The following is an 11,887-nucleotide window of genomic DNA, read 5'->3' as shown; positions in this document are numbered from 1 at the left end:
GAGTGCTAATGGTGGTGATGGTGGTGGCAAAGGTAGAGGTGGTAGTAGTGATGAAGGGGATGTAGGCTAAATGTTTCTACTACACTGAATGCTTCATAGAGTCTCCTTGACTCCTAAGAAATCTTTAAGAGAATAGCCTCATTTCACTGATGAAGAAACTGAGATTCAGAACTTGACTATGTTCTCAGAGCTAATATGTGAAATAGTCAAGAATTAGACTCCAGGGCTAGGCTCCAAACCCACATTTACATTACCTCTCATCATTGTCATTAAGTCAATTTCCTTTGTGGGATCAGATGAGCCAAGCTATAAGCTGCTCAATACATAAACTTACTCTCCTTCCTCCTGTGCTTCTGGAGAGCAGAGACTAGGTTCTACTCATATTTATCTTCTATCCAGCACTAAGCACAACACTCTTCATTGAATAGTTGTTACATGTCTCTGATATGGCAGAAGAAAGTTTTTCAGTAGACTCTGCAGACAATTAGTATTTCTTGTAACTATGGAGAATTCTTCCCTGGGTCTCCTCCAGAATGTTATCATTTTTATAAGGAGAGAATCTCTGTATATTATAATTAGGAATAATTCTTTTTCTGCTTGTCCACTGGACAAAGGACAAAAATCGATTACCGAATGCAACCTAAGAAAAGAGGGACCATAAGAACTCACCATTATGTGAACAGTTTGCAAAATTCAGTTCTTCAATTCCATCGGGAGAAATTATAACTGGGTGAAAGACACCCTTAAATTTCATTTCAGGACCTAAAGGATTAGACAAAAACAAATTTTGAAATTGTGATTAAAAGTGATTATCTTTGGGTGCCTGGGTGCCTCGGTCAGTTAAGTGCCTGACTCTTGGCTTTGGCTCAGGTCACGATCTCAGGGTCGTGAGATCGAGCCCCATGTGGGACGCTGCACAGGGCGTGGAGCCTGTTAAGATTCTCTTCTCCCCCTCTCCCTCTGCCCCTCCTCCCCTGCTCACACACTATCACTCTCTCTCTCTCTCTCTCTCTCTCTCTCAAAAGAATAAAAAGTGATTATCTTTAAATATGTAAAAATTACATTATCTTTCCATTGGTCTGTTCATTGCCAAATCACCCAGAGACAGGCCAGATGGACTTCCACTGAACTCGGAGGACTCTTTGAACTCGTCAGCTTGAAGCATCGGCTGACTAGTGTGAGAAGACTTGTGGCATACTCAAAATTCTCTGGGAGGACTCTGGGAATCTCCTCAGAGAAGAAGGAAGTCAAACTGAGTTCACAACAGACCCAATAGAAAGACCCTGTAACTGCAGTGTAAGAAAACCATTTCATATCTATCAGGATACCACTGAAAGAGGAAACAAAGAGCGACTTCAAATATGAGCCCAAGATCAGTCGCCACATGGAAGGAAAGGACAGCTGTCACCGGAACTGCTACTTCTGTGCTGTTATGAAGCGGATCTCCTGGGTGTAACTCTATGCACTGCTCTGATTCCGGGCAATAGGAATTTACTTACGTAATGGAAGTTATGAAAGTCTCTTGAGCAATCCCAAGAGTCATGTCTAAACTATTAAAAGTGCTTTTTCAGACTGTTTTTCCTGAGAACATGAACATGAGGTTCTTTCTTCCAAAGTCCTTTTCCTCACTTCCCTCAGAAGAGGTCCCTGGGGTTCTACATACCTACAGAGGTGTTCCCCATGACAACAGGGGCCTGAGGGTAGTTGAATTTTGCTTCTAGAAGTTCCGTCAGGGTCGTTGGAGAAATCCATGTCATTCTATCACCAACAAAAATCCTGGTCCCTTGTGGTTGTTTCTCAACCATTATCTGTTAAATCAGCAAGAGGGATTCGAGATCATAACATGACAACATTTCCACCTGTTTCTGCCCCATTTTGATAGGAAACAGAGAAAGGAAATAGAGATCTTTTTTAAAAAAGAAAATAAAAGTGACCTAAAAGTAAAGCTTTACTAAGCATTCAGAGTTCAGATTAAACATATAAAAGTATTTAATTCCTTCTGGACACTGTTCTCCTATATCTAACTTTAATGCTTGTGTATCTTCAAGGAATTCATTTCAATGTTTAAAAATATCTTAATATGCTTAATTATGTCAAACCTTCATTCTATGGAAGAATAAACTTCAACAAAGCTAGAAGTAGAAAACATATCTACATTTATAGAAGTTGTGATGACATTTTCTTATAGATACAATCTGCTACTTTTAACCATCAACTATCTTTAGAGCTTGAGTTAAGAATGGCAGATGGATGTTACCTATTTGCCAAGCAGCTTCCAAGAGGATCCATAAGCAAACACCCTTCCTAAATATCTCATCATGAATTCCTCTAGAATGAGCTCAACTTTGCCTTACCATTAGCTCTGGAGGAAATATCAATTCTTGAGTTGGATCCAATGGCAGAAACTCCTCTTCTGAGAAGAGTTTTGTACTTGTCTTAAAAAAAGAAAAGAAAAGAAAGTAACAGGAGTTATTGTCACCAGGCAACTTAACTACTTTAAATCCTTTATGGAATGAGCTGAGGAGAAGACATACAGCAGACAGAAACAAAGCCAACTGGCAGCCACAGTCTCTGGGTTCTAAGTCAAGGGCTCTAACAAAGACCTAGTTATTAGCAACTCAGTGCAGATGTCAATGGTCCTCCAAAGCTCAACTTCCTGCACGTTCTCTTTGCGGTATGGGAAAGCAGAGGAGGCACCAGCAGCTGAGAGCAAGAGTGTTTCTCCAAATTCCCACCCATCACTTCTCCCTCTGCCAGTTCTTCCATTTCCCTAATGTCTTCATTTTGCTTGGCTGGTCCTTGAAAAAGGTTTTTAAAAACTAAGAGACATTAAGGGATCAATATGTTTTTTCTCCTATGAATAGTTGTATTTGGACCAGAATAATATCTGGAATGAAGAATGAAGTTTAGGACAGTTTGCTTTTTTTTTTTTTTTTTTTTGGATGAAGATGGAGAATAGAGGGGGGGCCATGTTGAAATCCCTCAAATGAGTCAACTTAGGCAGCCATTTATTCTTCCTAAAAGTAAGTTGGTTTCTGTTCATGTCCTGAGAAAACTTTAACAAAAAATTTAGAACTCACTGACCTTATTTCCTTCTTCAAATTCTGTTAATTCATTTATTCCTTGATCCAGACAGCAAACCCCATTTTCTTTACTTTGACAGCAGCCAGAAGTCTAGAGGGTAAAAAAACAAATAATCAAGAATTTATTGCTGATTCTACTAAGTATTTTTTCAGCTTTCTTGAGATAAAACTGACAAATAAAATTGTATATTTAAAGTGCACAATATGGGGATGCCTGGGTGGCTCAGTTGGTTAAGCATCTGCCTTTGGCTCAGGTCATGACCCCCAGGTCCTGGAATCGACTCCCGTGTCAGGATCGCTGCTCGGTGGAGAGCCTGCTTCTCCCTCTCCTGCCACTCCCCCTGCTTGTGCTCTCTCTCTCTCTCTCTGATAAATAAATAAATAAAATCTCTAAAAAAATAAAGCACACAATGTGATTGCTTTACATATGCATACCTTGTTAAATGATTACCACAATCAGTTTGATAAACACAACCATCATCTCACATAGTTACCATCTTGCATGCATGTGTTGTGAGAATACTTAAAGTCAACTCTCTTAGCAAATTTCAAGTACACAACACAATTTTATTAACTATAGTCACCGTGCTGCAAATTAGATTCCCAGAGCTTACTCGTCTTATAACTGAAGGCTCGTGCCCTTTAACTAGCATCTCTCATTCTCCCAGTCCCTGACCCTGGCAACCACAATTGCACTCTGTTGCTCTGAGTTCAACTTTTTTTCTTTTTTACTTTCTGCATATATGTGAGGTCATACAGTATTTGTCTTCCTCTATCTGGCTAATTTCACTTAGTGTAATGTCCTCTAGATTCACCCATGTTCTTGCAAATGGCAGGATTTCCCACCTTCTCATGGCTGAATAATATTTGTGTGTGTGTACATTAATCTGTTGATGGGCACTTTGGTTATTTCCTTTTAGTGAATAATGCTGCAATGAATATGGGAGTTCAGATATCTCTTTGAGGTACTAATTTCATTTCCTTTGGATATATACCCAGAAGTGGGATTGTTGGATCCTATGGTGGTTCTATATTTAATTTTTTGAAGAAATTCCACATTGTTTTCCACAGTGCCTATACCAATTTACTTTCCCATGAACAGTGAACAAGGATACCCTTTTCTTCGTATCCTTGCCAACATTTAACTTTTGACGTTTTGATAACAGCCATCCTAACATGTGTGAGGTATCTCACTGTGGTTTTGATTAGCATTTTCCTGCTGACTAGTGATGTTCGGTACTTTTCAGGTACCTGTTGACCATCTGTATGTCTTTTTAAAAAAAAATTCTATTCAATGTTTGCCCATTTTTTAATCAAATTACTTTTTTTTGCTACTGAATGCATTAGTTCCTTATATAATTAGATATTAACTCCCTATGGTTAATGGTTTGCAAATATCTTCTCCCATTGTGTAGGCTGCTTTTGCATTTAATTGATTGCTTCCTTCACGGTGCAGAAGATTTTCAGTTTGAGAGAATAACACTTGCTTATTTTTCCTTTTGTTGCCTGTGCTTTTGGTTTCATATCCAAAAAATCATTGCCAAGACCAATGTCAAGGAGTTTTTTCCCCTGTTTTATTCTAGGAGTTTTATGGTTTCAGGTCTTACAGTTAAGTCTTTAATACATTTTGAGTTCATCTATGAGTGGTATAAGGAGAGGTGCAATTCATTCAGGTTTCCCCAAGCCATTTATTGAAGAGACTATCCTTTCATCATTGTGTTCCTGGCTTCACTGTCAAAGATTAGTTGACTGTGTAGGCATGAGTTTATACCTGAGCTTTCAATTCTGTTCCACTGGTCTGTGGGTCTGTTTTATACCAGTGCCATATTGTTTCGATTGTTATAGCTTTGTGAAACAGTTTGAAAACAGGATCTGTGATGCATCCAGTTTTGTTTTTTCTCAAAATTGCCTTGCCAATTTAGGGTCTTTTTTGGTTACATGCAAATATTAGGATTTTTTTTCTATTTCTGTGAAAAATGCTAATGGAATTTTCTTAGGGATTGCATCGACTCTGTAGATTGCTTTGGTAGTATGGACATTTTAACAGTATTAATTCTTCCAATCCATGAACATGGGATATCTTTCCATTTATTTCTGTCTTCCTCAATTTCTTTCAACATTGTCTTATAGTTTTCAGTGTATAGATCTTTCACTCCCTTGGTTAAATTTATTCTTAAGTATTTTATTGTTATCGATGCTATTATAAATAGGATTGTTTTCTTAATCTTTCTGATAGCTTGTTAGTATATAGCAACACAACTGAGTTTTGTATGTTGATTTTATATCCTGCAACTCTACTAAATTCATTGATTAGTTCTAACAATTTTTTTGGTGGAGTCTTCAGGGTTTTCTATATATAAAGTCATGTGCACAGAAAATTTTACTCCTTTCTTCCCAATTTTGATGCCTATTATTTCTTTTTCTTGCCTAATTGTTTGGCCAGGACTTCTGGTACTATGTTGAACAGAAGTGGCAAGAGTGGGCATCCTTGTCTTGTTCTTGATTCCATTCATTGTATTCTTCAGCTCCAGAATTTCTGCTTGCCTGTAATTATTTCTCTCTGTCAAACTTCTCATTTAGTTCATGTGTTGTTTTCCTGATCTTGCTGAATTATCTTTCTGTGTTTTCTTGTTGCTCATGGTTAGTTGGATCTATGTTCTACTGATGCCCTCTCAGAGCCTTGGCTTCTCTCCTCCCACCCTTTCCTGCCCCCAGATTGTGCATCACTCCTCAGTATTCTGGATGAGGTAAGAAAGAAGTGGGCCTCTTTGGCAGTGTCCACACAGCTGGGGAAGCCAGATACCCACTCACATGAGAACATGAGAAGATTCCCTCATGGGGTAAATCAGGAGCCAAGAAGGTCTGACTTGGCACTGAACTATGCCACCTTGTGGGAAGGATGATGCAGATAGAGTGAAACAGTTTCTTTCACTCTCTTCAGTGTATATAGTCTTGGATTTACTGTTGTTGTTGTTCCACTGGTGTGATGGGATTTCTCCACTGGACTCCTGGACTTATCCTTAAATCACTCTTATCCAGGAGTGAGTGTCAAAATTGGTGTTCTTTGGGAACAAGAGAGTAGAAAACTCCCGTTTCACCGTGTTGCTGATGTTACTCCTCTATTGCCTAAATCTTGATTCAAGCTTGGTACCTGGTCCTCACCTAGATGGAAAAGCAGCTGGTCCAGCCTCAGGTGGAGCTGGTCTTCTGGGGTGAGTTGCTAAAGCTGGAGATGAAATGCAAACACTAGGCAGGAAGCAAAGTCCCCTCTACTAACAATTAAATAAAACAGGTGACTACCAGCTGAAACATAATACAGAATCAATACTGCTAAATGCTAATAAAAAAGAACCATGTGTATGTAAACATATCCATACCAACTTCTAATAAAAAAAAGTCTAAGGTTTTGAGAAAATTTGAATAGTAGTGATTATTCAACAAGCTAAAATATGTAAAAATCTTATAACAAGGTCTGGCACTCAGCAATAAATATTAACAATATTAATATTTAATATTTTATTAATGATAGATATTAACAATTACTATGGCTATCACTCGGTTCTTATTTATGATTACATAGTGATTTTATAGTTGAGTCCAAAGGGCAATCTTCTGTCCCTCATTTCCAGATTGTTTGTTCACTTATTCATGCAACAGATAGTGAACAAGTAGCTATTCAATAAGTGCATGGGGCCCAGCCCTGCAGACACACAGACCCTGCTGTCAAGCAGCCCATTGTCTGATGGGAGAGATGGGAGAGCAAATGGGAGTGAAACCACGGTGTGACCACTGCTGTGCCAGGAGTATGTACAGAGGGCTGCAGGAGCAACAGGGGTGTGGGGGTGGGCAGGGCACCCGACACAAACAGATAAGGGAAAACCCCTCAAAACAATGACCCACAGCCAGTATCAAAGTGCATAGGTGCTCATTATGGGATTCTCCAGGCAAGCTCAATGGATGAGAGCAAACACCTGCCCAAGATCAAATAACAAAGAGCAATTACAGAGCCTGAGATAAGAAGGGGCCTTGTATTAGTAACAATGGCTGTTCCCCTAGTCACTTCTGGTAACCCCTCTGAAGGGCTCCACACTCAGTAGAAAGTCTGCTTAAGATTCTCTCTAAGAAGAAGAAAGGGAGAGAGGGGAAGAAGGTATGCTGGAGCAAATTATAGCAGAGAATTTCCCTAATTTGGCAAAGGGAACAAGCATCAAAATTCAGGAGGCACAGAGAACCCCCCTCAAAATCAATAAAAATAGGTCAACACCCCATCATCTAACAGTAAAACTTACAAGTCTAAGTGACAAAGAGAAAATCCTGAAAGCAGCTTGGGACAAGAGGTCTATAACCTACAATAGTAGAAATATTAGACTGGCAGCAGACCTATCCACAGAGACCTGGCAGGCCAGAAAGGACTGGCATGATATATTCAGAGCACTGAATGAGAAAAGTATGCAGCCAAGAATACTATATCCAGCTAGGCTGTCATTGAAAATAGGAGAGATAAAAAGATTCCAGAACAAACAAAAATGAAAGGAATTTGCAAACACCAAACCAGCCCTATAGGAAATATTGAAAGGGGTCCTCTAAGCAAAGAGAGAGCCTAAAAGTAACAGACCAGAAAGGAACAGAGACAATATACAGTAACAGTCACCTTACCGACAATACAATGGCACTAAATTCATATCTTTCAATAGTTACCCTGAATGTAAATGGGCTAAGTGCCCCAATCAAAAGACACAGGGGTATCAGAATGGGTAAAAAAAAAAAAAAAAAAGACCCACTGATATGCTATTTACAAGAAACTAATTTTAGACCCAAAGACACCTCTATATTTAAAATGACAAGGTGAAAAACAATTTACCATGCTAATAGACATCAAAAGAAAGCTGGGGTGGCAATCCTTATATCAGATAAATTAGATTTTAAGCCAAAGACTATAATAAGAGATGAGAAAGGACATTATTTCATACTTAAAGAGTCTGTCCAACAAGAAGATCTAACAATGTTAAATATCTATGCCCCTAACATGGGAGCAGCCAATTATATAAACCAGTTAATAACAAAATCAAAGAAACACATTGACAATAATACAATAATAGTAGGGGACTTTAACAGCCCCCCCCTCACTGAGATGGACAGACCACCTAAGCAAAAGATCAGCAAGGAAATAAAGGCTTTAAATGACACACTGGACCAGAAGGACATCACAGATATATTGAGAACATTCCAACCCAAAGCAACAGAATACACATTCTTCTCTTGTGCACATGGAGCATTCTCTGGAATAGATCACATCCTGGGTCACAAATCAGGTCTCAACTGGTACCAAAAGACTGGGATCATTCCCTGCATATTTTCAGACCACAGTCTGAAACTATGCTCTGAAACTAGAACTCAACCACAAGAGGAAAGTTGGAAAGAACTCAAATGCATGAAGGCTAAAGGGCATCCTACTAAAGAATGATTGGGTCAACCAGGAAATTAAAGAATTTTAAAAATTCATGGAAACAAATGAAAATGAAAACACAACTGTTCAAAATCTTTGGGATGCAGCAAAGGTGGTCCTGAGACAAAAGTACATAACAATACAAGCCTTTCTCAAGAAACAAGAAAGGTCTCAAGTACATATCCTAACCACATACCTAAAGAAGCTGAAAAAAGAACAGCAAAGAAAGCCTAAACTCAGCAGGAGAAGAGAAATTGTAAATATCAAAGCAGAAATCAATGAAACAGAATCCAAAAGAACAGCAGAACAAATCAACGAAACTAGGAGCTGGTTCTTTGAAAGAATTAATAAGAATGATAAACCCCTGGCCAGAATTATCAAAAAGAAAAGGGAAAGGACCCAAATAAATAAAATCATGAATGAAAGAGGAGAGATCACAACCAACACCAAAGAAATACAAATAATTATAAGAACATATTATGAGCAAATATACACCAGCAAATTTGACATTCTGGAAGAAATAGCTGCATTCCTAGAGACATATAAACTAATAAAACTGAACCAGAAAGAAACAGAAAACCTGAACAGACCCATAACCAGTAAGGAGATTGAAGCAGTCATCAAAAATCTCCCAACAAACAAGAGCCCAGGGCCTGACAGCTTCACAGGGGAATTCTACCAAACATTTAAAGAAGAATTAATACCCATTCTCCTGAAACTGTTTGAAAAAATAGAAAAAATAGAAATGAAAAAATAGAAAATAGAAAACAGAAAACTTCCAAACTCATTTTATGAGGCCAGCATTACCTTGATCCCCAAACCAGACAAAGGCCCCATCAGAAAGGAGGATTACAGACCAATATCCTTGATGAACATGGATGCAAAAATTCTCATCAAAATACTTTGGGGGAAATTGGAGGGGGAGACAAACCATGAGAGACTGTGGACCCTGAAAAACAATCTGAGGTTTTGGAGGGGTGGGGGGGTTGGGAAGTTGGGTAAGCCTGGCGGTGGGAATTATGGAAGGCACGTATTGCATAGAGCACTGGGTGTAGTGCATAAATAATGAATTCTGTAACACTGAAAATAAATTTAAAAAATAGGGGCATCTGGGTGGCTCAGCGGGTTAAAGCCTCTGCCTTCGGCTCAGGTCATGATCCCAGGGTCCTGGGATCAAGACGTGCATCGGGCTCTCTGCTCAGCGGGGAGCTTGCTTCCCTTCCTCTTTCTCTGCCTGCCTTTCTGCCTACTTGTGAACTCTGTCTGTCAAACAAATAAATAAAATCTTTAAAAATAAATAAATAAATAAATAAGAATTAAAAAAAAACTTAAAAAAAAAAACCAAACTAGCCAATAGGATTCAACAGTACATTAAAAGGATTATTCACCATGACCAAGTGGGATTTATTCCTAGGCTGCAAGGTTGGTTCAACATCTGCAAATCAATCAATGTGATACAATTCATTAATAAAAGAAGGAACAAGAACCATATGATACTCTCAATAGATGCTGAAAAGGTATTTGACAAAGTACAACATCCTTTCTTGATCAAAACTCTTCACAGTGTAGGGATAGAGGATACATACCTCAATATCATAAAAGCTATCTATGAAAAACCCACAGTGAATGTCATTCTCAATGGGGAAAAACTGAGAACTTTGTCCCTAAGGTCAGGAAAATGGCAAGACTATTCACTATCATCACTGTTATTCAACATAGTACTGGAAGTCCTAGCCTCAGCAATCAGACAACAAAAAGAAATAAAAGGCATCCGAATCAGCAAAGAAGAAGTCAAAATCTCACTCTTTGCAGATGATATGATACTTTGTGTGGAAAACCCAAAAGACTCCACTCCAAAATTGCTAGAACTCATATAGGAATTCAGTAAAGTGTCAGGATATAAAATCAGTGCACAGAAATCAGTTGCATTTCTTTTCTTTTCTTTTTTAATTTTTTTTAAAAGGATTTTATTTATTTGACAGAGAGAGAGATCACAAGTAGATAGAGAGCCAGGTGGGGGGAGGGAGGAACAGGCTCCCCGCTGAGGAGAAAGCCCGATGTGGGGCTTGATCTCAGGACCCTAAGATCATGACCTGAGCTGAAGGCAGAGGCTTAACCCACTGAGCCACCCAGGTGCCCCCAGTTGCATTTCTATACACCAACAGCAAGACAGAAGAAAGAGAAATTAAGGAGTTGATCCCATTTGTAATTGTATCCAAAACAGTAAGATACCTAGGAATAAACCTATCCAAAGAGGCAAAGAATCTGTACTCAGAAAACTATAAAGTACTCATGAAAGAAATTGAGGAAGACACAAAGAAATGGAAAAATGTTCCATGCTCATGGATTGGAAGAACAAATATTGTAAAAATGTCTATACTACCTAAAGCAATCTATACATTTAATGCAATCCCTATCAAAATACCATCAATTTTTTTCAAAGAAATGGAACAAATAATCCTAAAATTTATATGGAACCAGAAAAGACCCTGAAAGCCAGAGGAACATTGAAAAAGAACACCAAAGTTGGTGGCATCACAATTCCAGACTTCAAGCTCTATTACAAAGCTGTAATCATCATGACAGTATGGCACTGGCACAAAATAGACACATAGATCAATGGAACAGAATAGAGAGGCCATAAATGGACCCTCAACTCTATGGTGAACTAATTTTCGACAAAGTAGGAAAGAATGTCCAATGGAAAAAAGTCTCTTCAACAAGTGGTGCTTGGAAAATTGGACAGCCACATGAAGAATAATGAAACTGGATCATTTCCTTATACCACACACAAAAATTGACTCAAAATGGATGAAAGACCTCAATGTGAGACAGGAATCCATCAAAATCCTTGAGGAGAACACAGGCAGCAACCTCTTCGACATCAGCCATAGCAACTTCTTCCTAGAAATATCACCAAAGGCAAGGGAAGCAAGGGCAAAAATGAACTATTGGGACCTCATCAAGATCAAAAGCTTTTGCACAGCAAAGGAAACAGTCAACAAAACCAAAAGACAACGGACAGAATGGGAGGAGATATTTGCAAATGACATATCAGATAAAGGGCTCATATCCAAAATCTATAAAGAACTTCTCAAACTCAACACCCAAAGAACAAATAATCCAATCAAGAAATGGGCAGAAGACATGAACAGACATTTCTGCAAAGAAGATATCCAAATGGCCAACGGACTCATGAAAAAGTGCTCCACATCACTCAGCATCAGGTAAATACAAATCAAAACTTCAATGAGATACCACCTCACACTAGTCAGAATGGCTAAAATTAACAAATCAGGAAACGACAGATTTTGGAGGGTGTGGAGAAAGGAGAACCCTCCTGCACTGTTGGTGGGAA

The 11,887-nt window shown here is 38.6% G+C and overlaps 1 protein-coding gene across 1 annotated transcript in view; it reads right to left on the bottom strand.

Annotated features, from left to right (window-relative positions):
* Nucleotides 1-11,887, bottom strand: part of LOC111153602 (aldehyde oxidase) — a 77,430-nt gene that overhangs the window by 48,017 nt on the left and 17,526 nt on the right. Inside the window, exons 7-10 of the mRNA XM_022512769.1 lie at nt 3,085-3,174; nt 2,355-2,435; nt 1,664-1,808; nt 670-762 (exon numbers count right to left, since the gene is read on the bottom strand). Coding sequence (XP_022368477.1) covers nt 670-762; nt 1,664-1,808; nt 2,355-2,435; nt 3,085-3,174 — 409 coding nt within the window. The remainder of the gene's footprint in view (nt 1-669; nt 763-1,663; nt 1,809-2,354; nt 2,436-3,084; nt 3,175-11,887) is intronic.

Source organism: Enhydra lutris, unplaced genomic scaffold (genome assembly GCF_002288905.1).
Source record: "Enhydra lutris kenyoni isolate GAN:26980312 unplaced genomic scaffold, ASM228890v2 scaffoldscaffold1, whole genome shotgun sequence".
Taxonomy (NCBI): domain Eukaryota; kingdom Metazoa; phylum Chordata; class Mammalia; order Carnivora; family Mustelidae; genus Enhydra; species Enhydra lutris.
The sequence above is the reverse complement of the archived record's forward strand: the minus strand, read 5'-3'. Positions and strand labels throughout refer to the sequence as shown.